The following is a 27,953-nucleotide window of genomic DNA, read 5'->3' as shown; positions in this document are numbered from 1 at the left end:
CCACACATGTGCATATTTTGGATTTGGGAGCCCCTCTTGGGAGCCCAACGTTGGAGTTGCTCTAAGCCCCGGGGCTCCCAAAATTGGGAGCCCGAGCCCCACGTTGGAGTTGCTCTAAGACACAGACAGGTAAGGCACACTTCTAAATTTTGTTTCCACATTTTTGTAGAGAAAAATATCTACATTTTTCATTTGTGGGCGGCCACTAATAAAGCTGGTACTAGTATTTGTCTCGATTTTTCATGATATCACCTATAAAATAACAACGGGTTGTTCTTTTTTTTCTTAAAAAAAAGTCCATATCACCTATAAAAAAATACAAATCCCGATGTGTTTTTCTATCATCTAATCTACTTCATTATTGTTTGATTGATAATTTTCACATAATTGTTGGCTCAATGTACTCGTCGACAAACAATATAAAATGTTTACCGATGACTCTACAATTATCTTCACTATTTTTTTTTTTGAAACCAGATTACAAACCAAAGTTTACGATTAGTTCTATAAGCATTACAATACAACAACAACAACAACAACAACAACAAAACCGATTACCTTCACTATTGTTTGATGATAATTTCACTTAACTGTTGCCTAAATGTACTCGTCGACAAACATTACCACGGGTATAGTATTTTCTAACCCATTCTCCAACTGCTAGATAGTAGTGTTTTGTTTTCAAAAATGGAGAAGCAATTCCTAAAGGGATTACGAAAAGCATCAAGTCCGTTCAACGGAACTTCTGGTGGGGTAAGTCTAAAGGTATATGCACCAAAGCATGGTCATATATCTGTCTCCCGAAAAGTCAGGGAGGATTAGGTATTCATCTCCCGGAATTAGATAACAGTGCTTTAATCGCTAAGATGGCGTGGCGTCTTAAAACTGAACCGGAAGCCATATTGGCCAGGCTTATCAAAGCTAAATACTTCCCCAATACGAGTACTCCGGGTCCGGCCAAAAATCACCACTCGTGGAACTGGAAAACTATAAGAAAGTAATATAATATGATTAGTGATCTTTCCACGTGGGAAGTGACTTCAGGGCAAGAGGTGAACATTTGGACGGACAGTTGGATCCCAGAACTTAATGTGCCTATTAATAATGCCAACAACTCCCCGCTGACTAAAGTTGCTCAATTGATCACTAATAACAACTGGAACGAAGAGATTCTCAGGGCTAACTTTGATACACACACGCAAGAACTCATCAAAACTATACCTGTCAATAATGAAGGAAAAGACCAACTGAAATGGAAGCTAACCAAGACGGGCGGATTTACAGTAGCCTCGATGTACCAGTACTTAATCAGCAACAATATAGCTATCAACCCGAATACACGCAACTGGAAGTTCATTTGGAATCTCCCAACTATTCCGAGAATCAAGAATTTTATGTGGAAGATCTGCAACGGAGCTCTACCAGTGAGAGAAATAATTGACAAATACATTGGTGACAACTATAACTGCCCCAATTGTAACATCACATAATCTATCGAACATGCACTCTTACACTGTGCATTAGCCAAAAACATATGGTTCTATTTTAACATCATCTCAGAGAATATTCTATCCATCTCGGACTGGATTTTCTCTTGGGAAGATAATGGGAACCTTTGCTACACCAAAGAAAATATCCATTTCACTACAGTTCTATTGGTGTTATGGAAAGTTAGGTGTGATCACTGCTTCCAACATGAGATCAATAATTTGCATCGAGTAATTAAACTGATAGAAAACTTCCCGAAATTAATCAAAAAACCAAGTAATAATGATAGAAAGAATATCCCTTCAACTGATGAAAAATGGCAACCCCCGCCAAATACTGCTATAAAAATTAATGTTGATGCTTCATTTACTAATATCATATCTAACATGAGTATTAGCATTATTGCACATAATGATAAATCTAAATTCATCGGTGCACAAGTTAAATCAAGCAGAGCGAGAAACAGCGAAGAAAACGAAGCTAAGGCAATCTTACTAGGTATTGAGTGGGCTAAAGAGATGAATCACGCATCCATCATCATAGAAAGTGATAACATCAACCTTATCCATCATCTTCAAAATGCTAAGCATGCAGTTCAATGGCAATCTATCAATCATATAAAGAAAATCAAGTCATATATTCCAGATTTTCAGATGATCAAATTCCATTACACCAGGAGAGAGCTGAATCATAATGCAGACAAATTGGCTAGATGGGCGAGGAAGAATCAACGTAACAAAGTGTGGTCGAATGTACCGTGTATTTTAGCGAATAGATATTGTAATAACTTTTTTATTTAATTAATGCAATATATTTCAACAAAAAAAAAAAAAGAAGCAATTTCTCTTTAAAAAAATAAGTATGAACCAATTTCGAATTTTCCAACAAATGGTGGGCCATTATTCAAATTCAATTTAACTCTGGTCTTCCACCAAAACACAAGGTCAGCCACTTTGAGTCTTTGTTCAATTTGTCAAAGTTTCAAACCTTCTTGACCAAGATTTCAGAGTTTTAATTAAGATTGTAAAAGGGAACCATCATTTATAATCATAATTGATCTATCATGTGAAACTAAGAAATGACTATTCCAATAGGATACACCTTCATTTTTTTCTTTTTCTTTTTTTGTATACACTGATATTTTTTATATGACCCATAATTTTACATGTTATTGGTATAAATTAGGCATAGGAGTTATACCATTAAGTCATTTAGCTAGATTTTGATTAAAAAATTTAAATGAGTATAGCATCAAATATAGTTTTTATTATTGATTATATTGGTTGTGAAGTGTCATGAAGGTTTTGGGACCATCAACTAGCTAGTTCATGTATTTACAAAATGAGCAAGAAGCCAAATTTGCTAACATGATCCTGAAATTTTTTAAACTTTGTGTTATCATAATAAAGACAGCTTTGTGAAACTTCATTACACTTGTTGTCAATTGAATATATTCTTTTCAAAATGTCTATCACTAAAACTCAATTTAAAGTATTAAAATGCAATGGATAGTAATGAAGATCATCTTAATATTTTTTATCTCTAAATGTCAAATGGTTAAGATATTGATTGTTCACACATTATTTGGTACATGAAAATTTTGTAATTACTAGGAAAAATTCATGAAATATATGACGAGCAAATTTGTTTTCAGCATTTTCTTCAAACACGTAATATCTAGAGGGAGATACTGCAAATCATGTGTTTCGGGTGTTATTTTTCTGTTAATTTAATAAGAAATGCACGTAGCATTGTTAACATTTGCAAAGCAACGTCATTTTGTTACCGATTATCATAAAGTTGTCAATTATAAGTAGAGTTCACTTCCAAATTTATACTTCTTTTCCACCAATGTCATTCATTTTTTGTTGTAAGATTCTGATCTAAAATTTTATTGCCCATCTTCATTTGTTCTTCCTCCCCCTTCTTCATTTATCTACTTCAAAAATGAAGTGACGAAAACTTTCAAAAGTAGGCATTCTTTGGTTGCAGTCATTTACCATATTCAAGGGATGGAAGATTTTATAGGCACCTTCGTCTGCCTATAGGCACGCCAAGTGCCTGTGAAGAAAAGGTTCTCTATTGACTCAAATGTTATACGTAGTATCTATTGTGGGATAGAATCATAGGATAGAGGAAGAAGAAAAAAAAATAATTCAAGAACTCACATAACACTTTCAATGGAAAAGTAATATGGTTCAGGTTCTCCTGATAGGGAACAATGGAAAGGAATAAAAAGGAAAAATACTTTAGCCCATCTCAGCGGGATGGGCGCCTACTTCGCTAGTCAAAACTCAGGTTCTATCCGAAATAATAGCGAAGTTATATACACTGGGTTTTTATCATGCCCACACGTGATCATACTTGATTTGGTCCATTGAGTTGGACCTAGTTAATTCTTAAACCCCACACCCTCGTCTTCGTCTTCATCTCCTTCACCACCACCAACCACCGTCGTCCGTCACTCCACATTGTCTCTCAAATCTTTCTGGGGTGTCTATAAAATTTTTGTACGATTGCCCTTAATTGACGGGCCTAATGGATTTGTGTTCTAAGAATGAAGACCCAAGAAGCTCACCCTAGAATTTCCAGGTGTAGGTAGTGGCATAAAAGGTGACGCCGCATCTTTCAATCCCAGTGGATCATCACTTGTGTGATTGTGAGTGAATCAAACAAGAAGAAGAAGAAGAAGATGGGTGTGGAGAAGCAGGTATTGCAGGCCGGAAATGGCCCTAAACCTTCCGCTGGTCAAACTGTCACTGTTCATTGCACTGGATTTGGTAAATTTTTTTCTTTCCTTCTTAGGTTTCTCTTATCTTTCTTCATTTTCTCTTCTATTCATGATGTGGAAAAAAATGCAAATTTGTTTGTATATGATAATTAGAACAGAGTTTACTCTTGCCCTTGGGAACTATGTTCACTTATTTTATTTGTATTAGTTTCTTCGGCTTTAGTGATTAACGTTTGATCATCTTAAAACTATGCGCCAATAGGATGTTAATCTTGAATACAATCATACATGTGGGTATTCATAACCTTGGAGTGTTGGTCTTCTCCTTTGTGTTCAACATGCCTTGAATATGGGTGGTTATCTAACCCTACCAGAGAAACTGTTTAATTGTGCCGAGAAGCCGAAATTTTGCCACAACCCAATTACTTATGTTTGCCCTAGTCTTATATAGAGCCTTTATCACTAATCAATGTAAGGGGGGCTATCATATTTTTGTCAGTTTTTGGAGAGGGTCTTGGAGGTGGAAAGCTAGGGTTTTAATGAGCTACAAATATTATAATCTTTGAGAAATCTATGTAATCTTATTCTTCATACATAGTAAAATTCATCACGCTGTTGTTCGCCGTAGAGTACGTCTCACCAACAGAACTGCGTAAATCTCTTGTGTTTTATGTGAATGTTGACTTTTAATGTTGCTTTTCTAGTTTGTTAGTTCTTAGTCATCACCTTGACTTGGAAATTAATCTAGGTTTGGATAGTTTTAGTTTTTGGCGAAAAACTTAAAGGGGCTGAGTTGTTTGAACCGTAATGATAAATATTTAGATGTTGATATAAATTCAGTAGTGGCGAAGATTTGATGGTCAAAGTCTATGACTAATGGGTTTTCAAAGGCATTGAGATGAAGAGAAAATTTTCTTTTGACGATGAGACTGATTGATGAGAAATTTGAAATGGGTATAGGTGCCATATAGGTTTTCATTAAAAATGGATGTATGATTTGTTCTGTTGTTTTCATGTGGTTGTGTCATTCATTTAACACAAAATTTGTAATTGTGATTTGTGAAATTTTGCTCATTCATTTACGCATTATGAGTTTGGATTTGTTTCTACATGTTGCAGGCAAAAATGGTGATATGTCCAAAAAGTTCTGGAGGTTAGGATTGCTTGCTTTGTTCTTTTGTTACTTGCAACAAAATTTATAGATTCTATGGTACAATGTTTTAGAACAAGTTTTTAGGCCTCACGGCGGTTTGCTCTCATAGAGCCTTGGGGCGTCTGCCTCAGATGCTTAAAAGGTGTAAACTATTTTTTTTGTTAAAGGAAAATGATATCAATTATGTAAAGAAACATAACGTAGTTTTCATACTTTACTACCATAATATATATTCTTAAGTGTTTTAGTTAACAAAAATACGCTATTTTTGTCTTGCCCAACAAGTCAAAATTATGAGGTTCAGATGCACATGTTTTATTCTCGAGCCCAAATAGGTACGCCTCAAGGCATCAGGCGATCATTTCGCCTCGAGGCGTACACCTTGAAAGTTTTTTTTAAAACATTGCTATGGTATTTATCATTTTGTACCTTCTCTAAATATTACTATCTTGTTTTTTCTCAATTTAGTACAAAAGACGCTGGACAAACTCCTTTCACATTTAAGATTGGCCAAGGTTCAGTTATAAAAGGTAAGCTCACACTTTCCTCCCACAGTTTATACATATAAAATTCATCTATATCGATGATTTACTTGCTTTCATATTTCACTATTCATCAATCTTCAATAATTTGGTTTTTAGTAATGTAATCTTATAAGGTGTCATAGCTACTATTTTTGGTTTCATCAAATAGATGTGGGTATCGATCTCTAAACATTATATTCAACTACAATTATGCTTTGCTTTTTCTTTCATGTATGTAACGCTCTAGACTTCTCTTTACCAAATTAGTTCTTTTTCTAAGTTAGATATGAAATTATACTCAAGTCAAATTTCAGATTCTCGGAATATTTGTTTTTGTCAAACTCATGATGTCTCCCTGTCTGAATGGTTAATTTGTGTTGATTTTGGGTCCATTCGAATCAAAAGATTCAAATTCAGACTAGTCAGATTTAGGTAAGGACCAAAAAGACACCACCTAAAGCTTTTGATTATCCATTACAAAGCCCTATAGATACTCTTGGATAGTAGAAAACAAACTTTGCATAAATTTGTAATGGTGAAGCATGAACTCTCAAGAATAGGCATACATGAGCTTGTCAATTTCTTCATAGTTTATCAATCTTCAATTCTTTGATTTTTAATAATTTTCGTAGTTATAAGTTATCATATCTACTGTTTTATTGATCTTAGAAGGGTGATTGATCTAAATACTTATTAGGTTTTAATGGGTGTGCACTAGATTTAATCTTGTTTTTTTTTTTTTTTTTAATATTTTTATAGGATGGGATGAAGGTGTAATGGGCATGCAAGTCGGAGAAGTTGCTCGCCTTCAGGTAACATTCCATCCCGAATTTCTTAAATAATATTGCTTTGTTTTCAACATATATCACTACCTACCTAGCTGATTTTACTCGGAAATTGTACGGAAACACATCTAATACAGATTATGAAATAGTTTTATTTCAATAGAGCCATGAAATCAGTATTTTGGCAAAAGAAACTAATTAGAGCTTCACATGTCATGCCTTTGCTCGACTCTATTTTTCTAAGATCATTAACTCAATTTCTCGCCTGAAAAATTTATGGTATTGCCGGTTGATGAATTTTGCAGTGCTCTCCTGACTATGCTTATGGTCCTAATGGATTTCCTGCCTGGGGAATACTACCAAACTCTCCCCTGATTTTTGAGATTGAAGTCTTGAGCTTAAAGTAGAGTATTGTTATTAAAATAGGTAACCATCTACAAAGCCATCTTCATACTTTGGTTCGCTTAATATAATATATTTCTCTCCTGATCTTTTGATGGTTTTGGTATGAATTGTGAGTTCAAGGGTTTGATTTCAAATACAATGTAATCATCTTTATGGTTCAATAATTCACTGGTTATAGTTTATTACTTGCAATCTAAGTACATAGATAACTACTTGTTTGTTGTCCTTGTTAAATTCTTTAGAAATTTGGATGGTTCTACTCTCCGGCTCTCTATGGCAAATAGAAGATCCAATCGAACACCTATATCAGGGAACAGATGGATTATATCTGTCTGATTCTTCTTCTTCTCTGTTGCTCTTTTTGCAACTCTCTTTTTCCTTTCTCGACCTAGCGACTATGAAGCACACAAATTCACGGAAGATAAAGAAAAGAGATATGCTGGTAGAGTACCGTGGAACCATTTTTTGGTTCCTCCTAGACATGCTTGATTCCTATTACCCAGATTAGAATAGTCTCTTCGTTTAGAGACTACTGGTGGAGTAACATAGAATCATTTTTTGGTTCCTCCTTGTAGACATGCTTACCTCCTTTAGGAGCTTGGGGTGTCTGCCTTTTCCTTCGTCATTGTTTCAGGTTTGAAGAAAAAAGAGTAGGCAATTTACATAAAATCAATATAATTCTCCTTATTATCATAAACAAGCAAAACCAATGGTCCACAAGTAAAGGTTTGAAGAAAAATTGAGAACCCCAAGTCAAATTAACCCATTAAGGAATGGTACAACATAGACTCAAACTCCCCCACCCTTTGAGACTAGTAAACCGCGTGTTGTATTATTCCACTCTTTCTCAACTGGAAAGTCTTCTCTTTCTTCAACCCTTTCCAGTTTCCTCCTTTGACTTCCTTCTCATTCTAGTCCTCCTTTAAATACTCACCGCCCTTCACTCCTTTCTCTTACTAAACCCTTGTTACATTTTCCATCTTCTCGTCTCCACTGACATGAACCCTAGTTCTTCCAATTGGTCTTCTTCTTCATTTTGCTGAACCCTAGTAGTTCCCACTAGTCTTAAAACCCATTCTTTGATTTTTTTGAAATCTTGGATTACCCAAATCACTGCAAGAACAAAATATGGGTATTAAAGGATTTGTTGAAGGAGGCATTGCTTCTATTGTTGCTGGTTGTTCAACTCACCCACTTGACCTAATCAAGGTCCGAATGCAACTTCAAGGCGAATCTCTCCCTCCCACCAATCCACAACCCATTACAACTCTCCGACCCGCTTTTGCTTTCAATCCTTCCTCCGCCGCCGCACTCCACGTCCCACTACCACCACCACCGCCGCGGGTTGGTCTTTTCTCCGTCGGAAAACAAATCTTTCTCAAAGAAGGAATCCCAGCTCTCTACTCCGGCGTATCAGCCACCGTCCTCCGTCAAACCCTATATTCCACCACCCGAATGGGCCTCTACGACATTTTCAAGCAAAAATGGACAGACCCAAACTCCGGCAACATGCCACTCTCGCTGAAGTTAGCAGCTGGACTCATCTCCGGAGGTATCGGCGCCGCCGTCGGAAACCCAGCTGACTTGGCAATGGTAAGAATGCAAGCCGACGGTCGACTTCCTATATCCGAGAGACGAAATTACAAAAGCGTAATCGACGCAATTACACGTATGTCAAAGCAAGAGGGAATTACTAGCCTGTGGCGCGGATCATCATTAACAGTACACCGAGCGATGATCGTAACAGCATCTCAATTAGCAACGTACGATCAAGTGAAAGAAATGATTTTAGAGAGAGATTTGATGAAAGATGGAACTGGGACCCACGTAGCAGCTAGTTTTACGGCTGGATTTGTTGCCTCGATTGCATCAAATCCAATTGATGTGATTAAAACAAGAGTAATGAATGTGAAGGTTGAACCAGGGGTTAAACCAGCTTATTGTGGTGCCCTAGATTGCGCCATGAAGACAGTACGGTCAGAAGGATTAATGGCACTTTACAAGGGTTTTATACCTACAATTTCAAGACAAGGACCTTTTACTATTGTGCTTTTTGTTACTCTTGAACAAGTTCGAAAGATTCTTAAGGATTTTTAAATTTTTATTTTCGAAGATTAAGGATTTTTAATTGATATTGATTAAATATTTAAAGACAAATGAATGGAAATTAAATATATTTTTAATCATTTTGTGTTATTTTGTAATTTAAATTTCGTTAATTACCTTTTTTTAACCTTATTATGTTTTAATTGGAAATTGCAGAGGAAGAACTTGGAGATTTTTCTAAGTTAATTTCTTATGTCTCCTACTCTACCACGAAAAATAGAGTCAACCCAACATTTTTTTTCTAGAAAATTAAGATTTTTCATCCAGTTCTGAACTTGTTATCGTCTACTTTCCAACATTCTTGATTGATCGTCTACTTTCAGGTCAACCCAACATTCTTGATTGTTAAAACTTTACGCTTCGATTGTATACCTCGATTTGGTGACACATTGGACAAATGGCCTTGAAAGTAGGTTGATTTGTTTTTCCAAACTATCTCCGTTCGCATTTCAATAGTAATTTAGGTAAACGGCACAATAAAGTAAACAATATCTTAAAATATGCATTTGAATTTTTGTGCAATCATATGAACTATTCACGTTGATCAGCATGAGTTTGGCAAAACAACGGCAAAGTAATTGTAGCTTTTAGCATAATCACAAATACCATACATGAACATAATTTAGACATAAACATTAACTAAATTCACAGAATAACAAACACATACAACTTTAGTTTATGATTCAATTTGTACTACCAACATGAACCATAGTTTTATTTGCTTAGAAACTAAAGTAAATCTCATCAAAAAAAAGGAAAAAAAAACTAAAGTAAAATAATACTCCGTAGATTTTCTTTAATAACTTTGTTTGATACATTATTGAGGAATTATCTAGGCCTAGTTGCATTTTGTATGGTACAAATTTATGTTGGTCGACTAATAATAGACAATATAGAGAATAATGCTATCTAAACCTAAATGCATCTTTGGTTCGAATCCCACTCAAGTGGTTCCAAGGTGTTGACATAAACTCTAGAAATTCTTGGACGTCCCAAGTTCGAATCCTAAAGAAGGTGGAATCTTTAGTTATTTGAATTGAGATTATTAGGGTATAAATAAAGTAGTGTTAGACCAGGTAATGTTAGAGTTTGAGTGGGCGGGTAGCAAGCTTATCACATCTTTGACGTATTCAATGCCAATTGTATGACAATGTAATCGATTTCCAAAAAAAAACTAAATGCATGTTTATGGAATGAATAATGGAACAAAATAAATCAAATAGATATAATAGGGATTAGGGAGTAAGTAAATCTTTAGCTTTATTTTATTTATATATATATAAATGGTGAACTCGGGAAGAAAAGTATTTAGTGCCCCAAATTCATTGAAGATCAATCCTTTATGCGTATTTGGCAAATGTATTTCAACTAAGGTTTTGGTGATAAGTTTAAGAGTTGGTGATCTCATCCATAATATGGAAGAAGTGAACTCTAATGTGCATTGTATTGTATGGGTCTTTACTACAACTGTAGGTGGAGGGTCATTATAAATGAAGCAATTTTTCATGTACAAAAGATAAGAACGAAAAGAACAGCTTTGGGAAAGGAGAGAGATAAGACTACGAGAGAAATATTTGAAAAATAAAGTCGTCGACAATGGTAGTTTACTGGTGACCTACGACATGGACAAGAAATAAATTAAAATTGTTTTCTCATACTAACTAGAAAATAAATTAGTCGACTAAATTTAACCAATTCATGACAAGTTCTTTCCATTCCGAAAAATATTCTTATTTTCTCGAAGCGCTGGCCATGTTATTTGGTTTACTTAAGAATATTAACAATATCTAACTAACGATTGAAAGAAATCGCAAATCCACAATGAACACAATTTTAGGTAGTGTTTCTTCCGGAGTTAGATCTTAAATCTACCTTAAAATCCCCATTAGTATTTTACTTACCTGGCTTGTCTGAGAAGATAATATAAGTTCCCGTCTATTTTTTTTTTGGAAGACGACTACGATCTACGTACATCGTGATATCTGACATTTAATACATCATAGATGTGATAAGTTCGATAACTGCCCACTCAAACATCAATAACACCGAGCCTATAGCCCAACAAAGATAATGCCCTGAAGCCCAACAACTTTATTAATTCCTACATAATCCCAATTCAAATAACCAAAGATTCCACCTTCTCTGATACTCGAACCTGGGACCCGGATTTCTGGTGTTTATGTCAACACTTTGGAACCACTTGGACTAAGTCAGACCAACTAGACTGCGAATCAGACCAGCCAGATTTTGAGAAAATATTCAGCAAATGAGGTTCACTGAATCCGCCCACAAATATAAAAAACCAAGATATTTTTAACAAGCAACACACACGAACAAAGTACAGACGTCCAAGCAAACATGACAGTTCATCTTCACCTTTTTTACTTCCCACACAAATGGAAGTTAGAATCGATGATGGTATAGAGTTTTAGAGAGAGAAGAAAGAAGGAAGGGCTCATCCGCTTATGGTTATGGAGGAGATTGTTGGAAGTTCGTGCCCTAAAACTCAGGTCATGGAGTTAGAGGAAGACAAGAATGTTGGTGTCAATGATAATAAGCGTCGTCTTCGTATGACTAAAAAAAACTTGGAAATGTTGCTCCAGGAATGTCAGAGAACTCTTGAGTTGGTCAGAAATGCCACCACAAATTCTGAAGTTTATGATGATAACGAAAATCAAGAGAAGAAAGATGAAAATTGTCTGTCTCAATCCGGTGATTCTGAATCTCAGGTAAGGGGGAAATTTTCACTCTTTATCGATTTTGTGAATCAAATTTGTGCATTAGGGTTACCTTGAGGGATTGATTTTAAGGTTAAAACTTGATAGGTTTTTTTTTTTTGAATCTTTGAGTACTCAATTGGATACTGTGGTATTTGGTTATATAAAGGTATGAACTTTAATTGCTGGAAGCAATTAGGGTCTTCTTATAGCTGTCCACAGATGAGTATCTCTACAAGTAATGTGGTCATAATGTGGATGTGGAATAGATGTTTTAAGAATATAGAGGTTAAGAACTAAATACGTTCGCCGTTCACAATATAAACGAAAGGGAACTTATTGACACACTTCAGGAAGGCACTATAAATGAATAACATTATCATCAATTTCGTATTCGTCTTGATTAAAAAAACATGTCAATATCGTTTTTAGGCTCGTGCGAACATGTACAAACCTGTGCACACCCATGCCAACCTCTGCAGCGTAACTCGTTTAGACTTATGCAAACATGTGTAACCCATTAAAACCTTATAGCGGAGATGAAGCCTAGAAAAGAATTCATGGATCCTTATAGACAAAGAAATTTGACCTAGGGAGCTTTTCCCAATTTCTCGTAACATTATTACATCAGTAGTTTTGTGTGCATGGGTCCAATTTTAGAGCTCTAAAATAATGAAACACAAGATTACGTGATTGAGGTAGTTAACAGACATGCCATGACTGAAAAGCTAGAAGATGATTCTCAAATGAGGAGGTAGACCATTGGAGAAACCTGCTGAATTACTACTTGTGCACTAGCATTTCGAAGATCTTCATACTACTCATTGGCAATGCAAGTAGATTATCTCTCTCTGCTATTGTTTCCAGCTCTTTCTTCCTCCAAACCCAAGAGCGCCTTCGATCAAATGCAATTCCCGTAGGACCTAGTATCGATTTAAGCTGGGGTCTGATATCCGAATCATACCTCTCCGACTATTTATATCACACACATTGTTATGCAATAACTACAAAATATGCTAGAAGGCTTACCTTTTTGGTTTCTGTAATACCTTTAAGTTTTAATTTATTCATACATTATTTTAAATTACTCTTGTTTTTAACATTCAGATAAGTGATCTTCTCAAATCAGCAGTTGAATCCCCTAATTTCCTTGGAAAGCTAGAAAGCGCTCAGGCTTCAGTTTCACAAAGTATAAGTGGTAGGTGGTCAAAGTTAACGTTTTCCCTTTTAGAACTGATTGTGGCTCGTGAATGTCTTTATTCATAGGTCGACCAAATGTACAAACCTATATTCAGATCCATCTTAAAGTATATAATATTTGCATATGAAGTTCAGTTCTACTGTATTTGAAGCACTTTTGGTTGCCCTGGTACCAGCCAAAACCAATTTTTTTGGTAAAGTTAGGTGTGCATAGTTTGGAGCTCCACGAAGTGCTTCAATGCTTATATCTTATTTTAGCCAGTGTCTTTGTTTGATTGTTTTCTAATTTAATTCGATGCTAGTATTATAGTTCAGAAATATGTACTTTTGATTTATGGGTGACTTTTCATGTGATAGCAGAAGAAGGTAACTCGTGGAGTATGATCAATGAAAATGATCTTTGGGAAGGTGATGAAGAAGGTTATGTTCTTGTTAACGAAGAAGATATAGTGGAGGGTATCTCAAGCTTTATGGCTACATATTTGTTGTCGATACAACAAAACAGAGTATGTAAATGTTCTCTTCTCCTTTTATCTTTAAAAGGAAAATTGTGTCAGTGCCATATATTTGATATTCTAATCAACTACTCACCGATTAGTTTGAACCGTGCCACTTTGAACTGTTTGACCAATGGAACCCCAAAAAAGTCAATGAATTTTATTTTATTCACTTTACTTGATATATAAATAGCTTTCTAGCGTCGAGGAAGGTATTGATACATGGAAAACTGAATTGTACAGTTGTAATGACGTTTTTTTAGTAAGAACAAGAATTTCATAAATGATGAAAGAAGGTTTACCGAAGGAAGGTCAGCTCCATTTCTATAAACTTTTACATGGCTTCAAATAGTGCCACCCGACAATTCAAAGTAAAATCTCTAAACCAGAGATGCCAAATTTTCCTCCCAATAACGCATTCTCTTAATATTTCTATCCTGAAAGAGAAAGTAGTTTGTTGTGTTCAATTTTAGAACTTTCAGCTGCAAGAATTCTTCCTTGCCATTTTAAAACAGTTATATTTTAGCACTTAAACTTATAAGTACGAGAAAAGCTTGTTCTGTTGAAAAAAGTTTTGAAATATAGACGCATTCGTTGTATAATTTTGCTGAAACTATGTTCCTCTGTTTCAATTATCTATTGGTCCAATGGTTAATAAGCTATATGCATTATTTGGCAGGAATTAAGTCCGAATCAACTACAAGAAGGTGATTTCTTTACTTAAAGCATAGCCCTTTCCGTTCTCTTTGAACCTTCCGTGAAGATTTGTTAAATTTTCCTTCATCAATAGTCTAATGGTCTTCCTTTTTCTTTTTTTTTTGTAGCTCTAAGCAAAACATTCTCTGTGGAAAAGAAAAAAGGAAAACTTCAGAAGGCATGGGATGGAAGTAAAGTTGTATATAATGTAGCTTCATGGGGAGCAACTGCTGTCGGGTGGGTTACCCTATAATTGTTCATCGAATCTTTATAAAACAGTTTTAATCTCGTGAGCTCTTCCATAGGCTATTTATATTTCATCCTAATCTTTACTTATCAGGATTTATCAAAACCCGGCAATATTTAAGGCAGCCTCTTTAGCTTTTTGGAGTTCTTGCCGAATTATATCAAAGCTTTTGTGAGTATCATTTATCAGCCTACTGCATCAAGTCTTGACATGCTGGAATTTAGTTCTTGTGTTTCAGTATCTGCTCCTAAAGCTGAATCCAGTAATCTAATATCGACAAAGAAGACCGAAAGAACTGCTAGCACTTGTTGCTGAAGTTATATTCGAATGTCGTACCATTCTCTCTCTCTCTCTCTCTCTCTCTAACTGGTCAATTGGTTGTGTTTCTCACCAGATGTATATAGTTACTTTATTTAGAGTCAAGTTATACATCAACATTTGTATATAAAATGCCTTGTAGTATGCAATAAAGTTTCTTAGTTCAGTGACCTAAAGATGCTCATCTTCTCTGCGTAATCAGTTTAATTTAACATAATCTTTAAGTTGCCAGTGATCTGTTATATTTTGGCCACATTCATGTGTCATGTTTCTTTCCCCTAGACTTTTGTTTATCCCTACTCAGTCAAGTAGGACAAAATCAATTAGAGATCCTTTCTTTCTTTCCCCTAGACTCTATTGGAGCTTTGCTTGGAAAGTTGAACTAGTCCTCTTGACGACATTCATGTGTCATGTTCTTTTTCTGTGTTAATGTGAGTACTTTCTCGTAGCGGCACTGCATAACATATACATGTGCAAGCTAAGAGATGGCGAATTTTCCACAAGAAAAAGAACATGACACATGAATGTCGTCAAGAGGACTAGTTCAACTTTCCAAGCAAAGCTCCAATAGAGTCTAGGGGAAAGAAAGAAAGGATCTCTAATTGATTTTGTCCTACTTGACTGAGTAGGGATAAACAAAAGTTTTGGCTCTATTGTGGAAAGAGAGGAGAAGAACAATATCGAATACACATTGACTATATTTTCTCAGTTACCTTGTGCCCTGAACCTTAAAAATCAGTAAGAACTCTCTACTTAATACACATGTCACTAAAAAGAAACTTAAAGTCTAGTTGTCGAGTGTCAAATAAAGATTTTCTTTCTTAAAATATCTCTACTTAATACACATGTCACTTTTAAATTGAATATAGAAAAAGTTGTTGAAAAGAAAAGGTTTCGTTTGGTTTAAATATTAAAGTGACACTTAGAGAGTCTCAAAGAGACTCTATAATAAATGTGTCCACCTGATAATAGAGTGTCTAACAAAGTGTCCCGTTAGAGACTGAGTGTCCCATTGGAGACGTTCTAACTTGAACGAGAACACCATGACTGTTCCTCCCTTAGCGAAATGAAGATTTCGTTTTGATGAAGAGGGGTTTGTGGTGGTAATTTGTAACTTGATATGTTCATTTGTCGGGCAGGCCTCCTCAGTTCTCTCCAAATCAGCTTCCCAGATCTTCAATTATTCCTGAAGAAGGTTTACTTCTTCGGAATTTTCTCTTGTTATGTATAAATTTTTCTTTTAATCTATAATAATCTTTTTGAAAGTAGATATTCGATTTTCTGTTCAAGATTTGAGAGATTTTCAAGAAAACATGAAAGAAGGAGAGGAAACTAGAAGGTATCTTCCATATCCAAATTTCCTTCTCTTCCTCATCGATCTGGGTTTCTGTATCTTGATGATAAGAAGAAAATATCAATGGAGGAGAAAAGACTATACATAAACAACAAGAAGATAAAGTTATGCAATCACTCAACCTTCATCTTCCAAATCAAGTATAATAATTTGTCTCCGAGAAACTTGGTGGTGTTCTTGATGAAACCGTAATTAGTCTCTACTTGGTCCATCCTGATTACATATAATTAAGTATTATAATTCACGACCTTTAGGGTTTCTTTCGTGATCTTCAGGATCTTTTATTTGTGTCCTTTAGGGTCTTTTTATTTTTGCTATCTTGTACTTCCTTTCCCTTCATGTTGTCTTTACTTTTGTACGTTTCATTTTATTATTTACTTGAGTAGATTCATGTTGTACTCAAAGGAGTCAAAATCATCAAAACCATGTATTTTGTTGGAATGTATTCCTTCTATGAATGAAACTCTGGTTTATTAAAAAAAAAAAAATCTAGTTTGATTAAGTTTTGCAAACCCTATTACTACGTAAAAGAGAACCAGTGGTTGTTTAATTCATTTAGTTTGAATCAAGTTTAATCAATAATATTTGAGTATTTCTTTTACTCTTTGTAAGTATCTGGTTCTATAAGTCTTCGACACAGATGCAAAAGTTTTTTCTTCAGTTTTTCACTGCGCCCCAAATACTGCATAGAGTCAAATGTAATGGATTTGATTAAAAAAGGGTTATTTCTCAAATGGCCCCTAACTTTGTGACCAGCTTCTTGCCTAACCCCCTACTTTAGTAAAAATACCCATATGGTCCCCTTTTTCAGTTACCGTTATAACACTGTTATCAAGTCATCACCTTCTCTCCTCCATCTCATCTCTCTGCCACCTCACCTTCTCGCCACTTCATCGTCTTCTCCGGCGAGTATCGTCGGCCGACCAATTCTCCAGCCTGCGACCTTCAAACATAACAAAAAATTTCTCTCTTCCTCTCTCTCTCTAACACTCCGGCGAAGGGAGACCTTCGTCGGAGGTCTGGTCTGTTCGTGGACAAACCTCGGAGGTCTGTCCCTCAACAAACCTTCAAGGTTTGTCTGTGAATAGACCCAGATCTGTTCGTAAACGGACCTTCAAGGTCTGTCCACAAACAGATCTGGTCTGTTCATGGACAGACCTCCGGTGAAGGTCTCCCTTCGCCGAAGTGTTAGAGAGAGAGGAAGAGAGAAAAAAAATATTTTTGAAGGTTGTCGGCCGGAAAGTTGGCTGACCGGCGACACTCGCCGGACAAGACGATGAAGTGGCGAGAAGGTGAGGTGGCAGAGAGAGATGATGAGATGGAGGAGAGAAGGTGATGACTAGATAACGGTGTTATAGCGGTAATTGAAAAAGGGAGCCATATGAGTATTTTTGCTAAAGTAGGGACTAGACAGGAAACTGTTCACAAAATTGGGAGCCGTTTGAGAAATAACCCATAAAAAAATAATACAAAATCGTACTAGTCAATGATGACAAAACAAAGATCAAATAAACTCAAATATAAAAAAAATTGGGTATGTTCTTGATAAAAATAGTTTCTTTAAAAATTTAAGGTATTTTTCCAAAACCATCTATTTGCATTATTCAAGTGCGCCAAAGTATTTTTGATGATTTCGTAAAATTCTGCATCTTTTATGTGGAAGCATGCACATAACCCTTGAACTCATACGGTCGTAGTTTTGCCTTAGTCTTTATTATGATACATTTACGTAGTGTGTACTATGGTAGTTTTCAAAAAATACTCTTACCAATGTAAAATATAATTTGATCTTTAAGAAGATGTAGCGGTAGTTAAATAGAAATTTTTTAAATAGACGTTTTATTTCTAGATTAATAGAAATCAAATATTTATATATTATTTAAATAATTAAATATTTCTTCACAACATTATCATGCATAGAGCAACTCCAACCTGAGACAGTTGGGGTTGAAAATTTGAATTTTCAGCCTGCCCTAAGGTCCAACCCCAACCTGTTCTTAATTAAGGGGCGGTTGAAAGCCCCAACAGACCGTTGAGGAAGTCTCCGACGGTCATGTTAAGGATGTCCCCAACGGTCATATTGCGATTAAATCCAAATATTGGATGTGATCCAACAACCAAATCTGGCTGTTGGATCACATCCAACGGTCTAATTTTTTTTTGTTTTTAGATATATTATCATTTAATCTATTTAGTTTTTGTCTTTTCTTTCATTAGTTTTTTTTTTCAAATCTAATTAGTTTAAAAAAAATATATATATTATTTCGAAATAGTTCAAACATTTTTCCACACGCTCACAAAAAAACCACATACGCGTATCCCATATGCACAAGTTTTATGCCTTAAGAGAGGGGAGGTTGGAGCTCTTTTTGAAGCTGAGCTGAGAATGCAAATTTTGGTTTGAGTGAAAAAAATGGCCTTTGGGGAAAGTTATATAGTTTCTGGGGTGTGAAGTTTTGGGTGGAAACAAAAAAAAATAGATTTTTTTATTTTCCCCAAACAATCAAATCCTCTTCAGCTTCTTCTTCTTTTCTCCAGCGACTCCACCATCTCCGACGACTCCATCATCTCCGGCGACAATTTTTTTTTTTATTCTCCTCTCCATCTTCGACGAAGGGGAGGAGCCCCTTCGCCGGAGGTCTGGTTTGATCTTCAAACCAGACCAGATCTAGTTTGTTGTTCAAACCAGACGAGTCTGGTTTGAACAACCACACACGTCTGGTTTGAACAAACCAGACGAGCTCCGACGAAGGGGCTCCTCCCCTTCGCCGGAGACATTGAGAAGAAAGAGAGAGAAAGAGAAGAAAGAGAGAAGAGAAGAAAGAGAAAAGAGAGAGAAAGAGACGAGAGAGAGAAGAGAGAGAAAGAGAATAAAAGATGGTGAAGTCGCCGGCAACATCCGGCCGGCGACTTTTTCCGGCGACATTAAAGAGGTGTTTGGTTTAATATATTTTGTTTTCTACCGTCTTCCCGGGAAACTTTACTGCTTCCCCCAAACAGTGGCCAAAAAAATGGTTTTTAGGGCCTAAAACAGACATTTGATTTGGAAACAAAAGAAAATTGGGATTTGATCTGGACCGTCCAATTCCACCATATTGGAAGAACGAAAGCTCGGCATCGTCGGTTGAACACGTCGGCGCCACATCAGCTTCGGGCAGAGTCGGTTGCACGGCTCATAAATTTCTTCTGTTAAACGGCATAGGATCTTGAAGCCCACTCTCTCCTCTCACACAAAAACCCTATCGAGAATCCCAATCTCTGCAAACACAGACGAGGAAACGGCCGGACGATAAACCACAATCAACCCTAAGGTATTTTCTTCAATTTCATTCAAACTATCTCGTTCTTAATTTTCTTCAACAATTTGAATACAAACCCTAAACCAATGTTGTATATCCTACCTGTAACTCTGAAAGAACTTACTAGGGTTTTAAAACAAAATCATTACGTTAGACGCACGCCATTGTGTTCCTATGTTTTTTTATTAGGGTTTCCATATTATCTATCTAACTTGATTTAGACGATGAGAAATCATGGCTACTTTTCTTCCAACAGTGTGTAAATTGTTACTTAGATTAGGATTCATCTATTTTACCCAGCTTTATATTTAGAAGGGTTTCTTTTAGGGTTTTGTGTCAATGGTGTTTATTTTCTTTTGCAGGATTTGCTAGGACTTGAAACAGGAAGATGTCTCGTTTCTTTGATGTGGTATGTTTTACTTTTATCCTAAGTTCCAACTACATACCGAAGAGAAATCGACAAATTATTTATGGGTTAACAATTTATGTTTTCTGGTTATTAACAGGGAAATACTAGTGACGAGGAAGAGTCAGATAATGATTACAAAGAAGAGGAAGATGATATAGATGGTCCATCCGATAGTGCCCAGGGAGGCACTGGTGTTGGAAGATACCTGATTAAGAATGACGATGATAGTGATGACGATGAAGGTCAGAAGCGTGTTGTACGATCTGCCAAAGACAAGCGTTTCGAAGAACTGTCTGCCACTGTTGACCAAATGAACAATGCCAAGAAGATCAATGATTGGGTGAGTCTCCAAGAGAGTTTTGATAAGATGAACAAGCAACTTGAGAAGGTTGTACGGGTCTCGGAATCTGAAAAGGCTCCTACTCTTTACATCAAAGCTCTTGTGATGTTGGAGGACTTCTTGCTTGAGGCTATGGCGAACAAGGAAGCCAAAAAGAAGATGAGTACTAGCAATGCCAAGGCCTTGAATTCTATGAAGCAAAAACTCAAGAAGAACAACAAGCAATATGAGGATTTGATCAATAAGTTTAGGGAGAACCCTGTGAGCGAGGACGAGGGTAAACAGGAGGAGGAGTCAGAGGAGGAGGAGGATTCTGAGTTTGAAGAAGATCCTTCTAAGATGATATCAGAGTCAGAAGATGGTGAAGATGAAGATCCTGATAATGAAACTGAGGGTGGTGAAGGATGGGAGAAGAAGAAGAGCAAGAAGGACAAGCTTATGGACAAACAGTTCATGAAAGATCCAAGAGAGATCACCTGGGAATCTGTTGATAAGAAGCTGAAGGAGATTGTTGCTGCTAGGGGCCGAAAGGGAACTGGAAGGCTTGAGCAGGTTGAACAACTCACTTTCTTGACGAAGGTTGCGAAGACGCCTGCCCAGAAGCTTGAGATCCTTTTTAGTGTTGTTTCTGCCCAGTTTGATGTGAACCCAAGCCTCAGTGGGCACATGCCTGTACATGTGTGGAGGACGTGTGTAAAAAACATGCTTCTTGTCCTCGACATCCTTGAGCAATTTCCAAACATCGTGGTGGATGACTCTGTAGAGCCTGAAGAGAAGGAGGCCCAGAAAGGTGCAGACTTCAAGGGGACGATACAGGTGTGGGGAAACCTGGTATCCTTCCTTGAGAGGATAGATGTGGAATTCTTCAAGAGCTTGCAATGTATTGATCCCCACACTCGTGAGTATGTTGAGAGACTTAGGGATGAGCCTCTGTTCTCTGTTCTTGCTCAAAATGTTCAGAATTATCTAGTGAGGACTGGGAACTTCAAAGCAGCGGCAAAAGTTTCCTTGAGGCGAGTTGAGCTTGTTTATTACAAACCTCAAGAAGTGTATGATGCAATGAAGAAATTGTCAGAGCAGACAGGAGGAGAGAATGGTGAGACTGAAGCACCCGAAGAGCTCCAAGTGACTGAGGAGAGTCACGGACCACCAGCTTTTGTTGTTACTCCTGAGGTTGTGCCTCGACGACCCACTTTTCCAGATAACTGTAGGACATTGATGAATGAACTGGTCTCTCTTATTTACAAGCATGGGGATGAGCGGACCAAAGCCCGTGCAATGCTGTGTGATATCTATAACCATGCTATAATGGATGAGTTCTCAAGCTCACGAGATTTGTTGCTGATGAGTCATTTGCAGGATGGGGTTCAGCACATGGACATTTCAACTCAGATTCTCTTCAACAGGGCCATGGCCCAACTTGGTCTATGTGCATTTAGAGCTGGGCTTGTCACAGAGGCACATGGTTGCCTATCTGAACTGTATGCAGGTGGAAGGGTGAGAGAGCTACTTGCACAAGGAGTTTCCCAAAACCGTTATCATGAGAAGACTCCAGAGCAGGTATTTATCTTTTCTGAATTTGTTCTAAACTTCTAAACTACAACCCATTTTGCAGGACATGTAGAATAAATTTTTTAATCCCATAGTCAGACTTATGATAAATTGTACCTAAGATTTTTGTAGTTAACGAGGGCTTCTGCTCAAGTTTAGGTGTAGCTCGAGAAGGTCCTACTAGTGAGTAACTTGTCGAGTTTGTCCTCCCGAAATAGAGAAAATTTGTTCCTTTTGGTATTTAATTTAGAGTTACAATCAGCCTTAGCTTTCTGGTAAATTCCTAGTGCTACAGGAAATTGTAGGTTCTTGAGTTTGAGAAACGGATACACATTACCTTCAGAAAAAAACCAGGTGCTGCTGCTAAGGCCGTATTAGGCCTATATGTGTCTGGTGGCATATTACTTACTCCTACAGTATGTTTTATATTATACGAAACTCCTTGTTTCTTGCTTAACATACTCGTGCTCCATAATTTTTTTTTATGTACTTATATTGGGACAAATAAGTGGATTCAGTTTAGTTTTGCATTTAGTAAGCCTTGCTAATATCCAAGCAGGTAACTGAGAGCAGTTTAGTTTGATTTTGATATAAGTTTTGTGTGGTAGTTCAAAACAAATCTTTGCTGGGACAGATAAGTCTGTAACTGTGTTTCTCTCGTGCAAATGTGCAATATTTGAATCGGCATGATTTACAATTGCGAGTTTGCTACCCCAGGCTATAATGACTTAATATTCATCGATAAAGCAACTAATCCGCAGATGCCTATTTTTGAAGTCCTGGGAATTGACTCTTGCTATTTTTATCAGGAAAAGCTAGAAAGGAGTAGGCAAATGCCATATCACATGCACATAAGTCTAGAGCTTCTAGAGGCTGTTCATCTTATATGTGCCATGCTACTGGAAGTACCAAACATGGCCGCCAACACAATGGATGCCAAACACAAAGTCATAAGCAGGACATTTCGTAGGTTGCTTGAGGTGAGCGATAGGCAGACTTTCACGGGCCCAGCTGAAAATGTCCGGGATCACATTGTCGCAGCCACCAGAGCTTTAAGGAAGGGTGACTTCCAAGCGGCGTTTGAGGTTCTCAAGTCCCTTAATACATGGAGGCTCATTAAAAACCGAGAGAACGTTCTTGAGATGCTCAAGACTAAGGTCAAGGAAGAGGCTTTAAAGACATACCTGTTGACATACTCTTTGTCTTATGACTCCTTGAGTTTGACCAAGTTAACTACAATGTTTGACCTCTCCGAAACTCATGCTCACAGCATTGTAAGCAAGATGATGATCACGGAGGAACTCAATGCAAGCTGGGATCAGCCTACCCGTTGCATCATTTTCCATAATGTGGGGCAGACTAGGTTGCAGGGTCTTGCTTTTCAGCTGGCAGAGAAGCTCGCGATTCTTGCAGAGAGCAATGAGAAGGCATTTGAGGCCAAGACAGGTGGTAGTCTAGATGGAATGCCTTCTAGGCGTAGTAGAGATGCCCAAGATTACGCAGGGGTAGCAGCAGGAAGATGGCCGGAGAATTTTCAGGGAAGACAGGGTGGTGGTGGTGGCTATGGAGGACGTTCTGGATATGGCGGTGGCAGAGTGTCGGGTACTGGAGGAGGATATTTTAAGGATAAAACAGGGCAATCTCGTGGGCCTGGAGGGTATGCACATGGAGGAGGTGTTGGGAGGAGTTCCTATCAGACAAGTTTAACAGGGAAGGGTGCACATCAAGATGTTTCAGCTAGAATGGTTAGTCTCAACAGAGGAGGTCGTGCATATTAAAGAACAAAGTTTATAGAGAAAGAAGAGTGAAGAGTTTAAGCCCGCGGTTTCACAGTGTTCTTGCTTCGATCACAACTTGGTTCCGAATTATCAGTAAGATTAGTTTAGTTACTTTTTTTCTCAGTAGCATCTCTATCAGCATTTTTGGAAATAGCACTACATAGAAAGACTGCCAGAGTAATAATATGATCTATAGTACTTCATTTTCTTTTTCTTTTCTTTTGTTTAGGTTTATACAATGTTTTAACAGATATTTTTACATGAATCATGAATTTTGTTTTTGCTTTGATCAGTGGATGATTGAAATAGTTTTGGGTATATCTGCTCGAGTTTGTGATTCAATCCTTGTTTCCTGAACAATATTAAGAGCATTCAATGCTCTTTGTTAACAATACTGGTTCTAATGAAATCGAACCCAAACTATGATTTACAACTTCAAGCTAATAACTGTAGATTTTTACACTGTATTACGCCAGGATGTGAGCTAAGGTGTCGAGTTAAGAACCCATGGCCCTCTTTGCCCTCAATTTTTGTGATATAGAAGCTGTGAAAGTCAGAATGATATTACAACAAGCTATTGTTGATGTTATTTTAGTTATGTGTAGGATGCAAATGTTGAGGCCTTTGCACCATTATAGGACTCGGAACGCACAACCTGCTTCAGGATGAGCTGAAAACTTGAGTTCCGTACTGAATTTTTTTATTGATCAAATCATAATGGCAGTGCTTCCTTAGATCAAATATTACAAATATGTTGGAACTTCAAAGTTTCATCTATATCGGCACAACTTTCAAATGGACAAAATTTTGAGTACAATAATCTTCAAACGTTTTTAAGAATTTTTTGCCTAAATTTTGAGTTCAAAGTTTTGGTTTTCTCATTAGAAAAGAAAGGTACGTCCTTTAGAAGCTCTTAGCCAACAACATCAAATTCTGAAGTTCATCAAAAAATGTTTTAAATCACTGAGAGCATGGAACATGCGTTGCTACATTGTTCACTTGCTAGAAATGTTTGGTTCTAGTTTATATTGTTTTCACGAGCACTACGTCACTTATAGAATGAATTTAATCTTGGAAGAACCTTCATGATTATGAACTTTCACTAATCATGTTCACTATTCTGCCATTCTTTCTCACATATGGAAAGCTTCTTGCGACCGATGTTTTGAACAAACGATCACCTTGTCATCACAAGTAGTTCAACAAATATTGGGATTTCCGGTTATTGGCTCAAGTCTCACTAAAACTTCTAAACATGTGGTACCATCATCAAACCATTGGACACCCCCAAGACATCCTTGTATTGTAATCAACATTGATGCCTCATTTACTAACACACCAAACCAATTGATATAGACATAATAGTCCCTGATTTCAGGCAGAGTTAGATCTATAGAGGAAAGCGAAATTAAAACAACATTGTCGATAATTCAATAGGCAAAAGAACACAACTACAAATATGTCAAAGTTGAAAGCGATAACCAGAGAATCATCAGACACTTCCAAGGACATCAAATTGAACAACATTGGTCAGTACTTCCTTATATGTGGACGATCAAGACACTCTTGCCATCTTTTCACGACATCAAGTTTGATCACATTGGGCGCAACAATAATATCCAACAAATTTTGTAGCTAAATGTACAAGAAAACGCAAGTGTATTCGTGAATGGTCTTATATTCCTCCATTTAGGGCAAGTCCAATGTGGGGCTCGGGCTCCCAATTTTGGGAGCCCCTGAATTTTGGGAGCCCCGGGGCTTTCCTCAATTCCAACGTCGGGCTCCCAACCGGGGCTCCCAAATCAATATATTATACGTGTGCGAAGTATGTGTGCGAAATTTTGATTTTAAATTTCGACTATAAATTATTAGATTTCGACTATGAATTAAAATGTGATATTATTCGAGAGAGATAATTTCAAAAAGATAAACACAAAAAAAAACACAAAAATAAAAATTAGAGAAAAATACTTAAAAAAGTAGTATTTAAAATAATAAGAATATTAAAAAAAAAATTAGTTTAAAAAAAAAATTAAAAAAAAAAATAAGGTGGGGTGGATCCACCCCAAATATGGCCGTTGGAGCTCCCAACGGCCATATTTTGGGGGCTGGGAGCCCGGGAACATGGGGCTCCCAGCCCCACCGGGAGCCCAGCCCCGGGGCTCCCGGGTTGGAGGGCTGGGGCTCCCAAAATTTGAATTGGGAGCCCCAGCCCCCCCAACGTTGGACATGCTCTTAGGGCAAAGCCAGTGTATGGGGGCGCTGGGCTCCCAGAATTTAAATTTTGGAAGCCCAACCCCATATTTGGCTGCCCAACTCGGGAGCCCCGGGGCTAGGCTCCCGGTGGGGCTGGGAGCCCGGGCTGGGGGGCTCCCAGCCCCAAAAAAAATTAAAAAAAAAAAAGAGGAGTGAAGCAATTTTTGTAAACAACAATGGAGCTTTCTGCTGCCTCCTCAACCCTCTCAAATCGCCCATTCTTCTTCCAAACAAAACCCTCACTTTCTCTCTCTACTTCATCCCGCCTTCTCCTTAAGACCCCTCCTCTCACCAGAATCATCCCAGGTTATCTCTCTCTCTCTCTTCTTTTATTCTTAACACAGCTTTATACAAAAACATTTAACCCTAGATTCCCTTTTTCTGTTTTTGGGTTCTTCTAACTTTTAACAATAATGTTTACTCTCTATGGAGGAATTAGGTTTTTTTTTTCTGTAAAGAAAATCACTCAATCCCATAGTTTTGAGTTCATTATTATTGATATTCTTTTGTTTCAGTTATAGCAGAGGAATTAGGGTATATATTACTACTATTTGATTAGATGGTTTTCCATTTGGGTTTTGATACAAAGTTTTCCACTCACTAGGTCAGCTAATAATAGGAGAACCCATGAACAAATTTAGTAGCATTACTAATTCATTTATATTTACTAGCCAATATATGTGATGATTATGAATGTGATCATTTGAAGTTGCTTTAGTTTTGTTAACTTCTTGTTATAACTAGTTCTTTGTTCTTTTCAGGGTCGGGTTTTCTTTCGACTACCTTACTGAGATCAAAAAATTATGAAGAGTCTTCAATTAGTACCGACGAGCAAATTGATGCATTCGATTGGAAAAGTCCAAAGCAAGAGACAGAAACTGATGTACACAACAATGCACCTTATGAAGAAATATCTAATGAAGAATCAAAAGAAGAAGCTCCTCTTGGTGGACTATTAGCCTTTGATTTTCTTGATAAGCTCGATTTTAAGGTCTTGTTCGGTCCTTATTTGTTTCACTTTTAAAAGTACAAGTTCTTTTCAAATCCTTATATTTGATTCTGCAACCTACCAACTATATGTGATTAAAAAGTAATCTACGCGAAAAGAACATTCGTTATGATATTCAAATGGTGTATTTTGTTCGTAATAATGGTATGTCTGAGCCCGAGCGTGTCGACAGTACCAACGTATGCTGATGTACGCCCTCGTCTTCATAATGGTTTTTGGGTTTTCGAAGGAATATCATTCCTCTTATATGTATATCATGTATTTGGTTATGGATCGACTTTCACTTTAAGTAATAGCCGCGACCATGTATATGATAGCGATTGACCAGAAAAGGCGAAATTTTACCTTTGAAGGCTCAAACTTAGGCTCTTCATTATGTGCATTTATCTGAATATCTCTTTACTGATCACACCACAGGTGAACTCAGAGGATACATATTCGGTTCTCATTTATGGGAGTAGTGCTCTGATCACTTTATGGCTAGCATCCGCTGTTGTTGGTGCCATCGATTCCATTCCAGTGGTATGTCTTCTTCTTAGGTTTCCATGCAAATCAAATTGGTAGATTTTGTGTATGGATAGGGACACCAGTGACAGATATATTGCAATGTTCTGTTTCGAGCTGCAGTTTCCCAAGGTTTTGGAAATTGTTGGTCTGGCATACACAATTTGGTTCACCTCTCGTTATCTAATACTCAAGGTGATTTTGATGCTTTCACTTTTGCTTTTATATTCTTGATGTAAGAGTTGAAGTACGGACACTGATGAAGCTAGGTTTTTCATGAACATCTGCAGAAAAACAGGGCGGAATTGTTGACTAAAATTGAAGAGATTAAGCAGCAGATTCTTGGGTCTGACTGAGGAATGTTTTGTCGAGTTTGCGCCTAGTTTTATTCCTTACTGGAAGACGATAATGCAGTCATGAATAGTATACTTGCTTTTAAATGTTTGTCGATACTTCATAGTTTACATGCCAATTCCGATTGTGTTAGTTTATTTTCTTTTAGACATTTTTTTGCTTGATGATTGATGTTTCGTCCCGATTCTACATCTCTGGTTTGTTCTTTCATATTCTCTTTTGGCCAACAAAA

General features: G+C 37.0%; 4 protein-coding genes and 1 pseudogene across 6 annotated transcripts; all 5 read left to right on the top strand.

Moving 5' to 3' along the window:
- Positions 1–70: 70 nt before the first annotated feature.
- LOC147533141 (CURVATURE THYLAKOID 1D-like protein) lies at positions 71–27,912 on the top strand. Of its 2 annotated transcripts, XM_086647542.1 has the most exons (6): positions 71–129; positions 26,003–26,160; positions 26,616–26,845; positions 27,281–27,385; positions 27,491–27,562; positions 27,658–27,912. In XM_086647542.1, the coding sequence occupies exons 2-6, from the start codon at positions 26,031–26,033 to the stop codon at positions 27,721–27,723; spliced, it is 603 nt and encodes a 200-aa protein (XP_086503668.1). In that variant the 5' UTR covers positions 71–129; positions 26,003–26,030; the 3' UTR covers positions 27,724–27,912. The 2 variants fall into 2 exon arrangements, with proteins under 2 accessions (XP_086503668.1, XP_086503667.1); XM_086647541.1 differs by lacking the exon at positions 71–129 and having other exon boundaries at positions 26,001–26,160.
- FKBP12 (FK506-binding protein 12) lies at positions 4,020–7,271 on the top strand. Its single transcript, XM_086647878.1, has 5 exons — positions 4,020–4,268; positions 5,339–5,372; positions 5,841–5,902; positions 6,656–6,708; positions 6,987–7,271. The coding sequence occupies exons 1-5, from the start codon at positions 4,181–4,183 to the stop codon at positions 7,086–7,088; spliced, it is 339 nt and encodes a 112-aa protein (XP_086504004.1). The 5' UTR covers positions 4,020–4,180; the 3' UTR covers positions 7,089–7,271.
- Positions 7,735–9,272, top strand: LOC147533144 (mitochondrial uncoupling protein 5 pseudogene; annotated as a pseudogene). The gene has a single exon (XR_015227635.1). The product of XR_015227635.1 is annotated as a mitochondrial uncoupling protein 5 pseudogene (transcript).
- Positions 11,431–15,043, top strand: LOC147533143 (uncharacterized). Its single transcript, XM_086649321.1, has 6 exons — positions 11,431–11,921; positions 13,017–13,107; positions 13,467–13,615; positions 14,286–14,313; positions 14,431–14,539; positions 14,643–15,043. Exons 1-6 carry the CDS (start codon positions 11,658–11,660, stop codon positions 14,722–14,724), a joined length of 723 nt encoding a protein of 240 aa, XP_086505447.1. The 5' UTR covers positions 11,431–11,657; the 3' UTR covers positions 14,725–15,043.
- LOC147533142 (eukaryotic translation initiation factor 3 subunit C-like) lies at positions 18,572–23,885 on the top strand. Its single transcript, XM_086647539.1, has 5 exons — positions 18,572–18,650; positions 19,244–19,532; positions 19,883–19,929; positions 20,027–21,829; positions 22,630–23,885. The coding sequence occupies exons 3-5, from the start codon at positions 19,909–19,911 to the stop codon at positions 23,596–23,598; spliced, it is 2,793 nt and encodes a 930-aa protein (XP_086503665.1). The 5' UTR covers positions 18,572–18,650; positions 19,244–19,532; positions 19,883–19,908; the 3' UTR covers positions 23,599–23,885.
- Positions 27,913–27,953: the final 41 nt, after the last annotated feature.

The sequence above is a fragment of the Eschscholzia californica genome, unplaced genomic scaffold, assembly GCF_041429995.1.
Source record: "Eschscholzia californica isolate CP2 unplaced genomic scaffold, dmEscCali1.0.p SCAF_6, whole genome shotgun sequence".
NCBI classification, from domain to species: domain Eukaryota; kingdom Viridiplantae; phylum Streptophyta; class Magnoliopsida; order Ranunculales; family Papaveraceae; genus Eschscholzia; species Eschscholzia californica.
The sequence above is the reverse complement of the archived record's forward strand: the minus strand, read 5'-3'. Positions and strand labels throughout refer to the sequence as shown.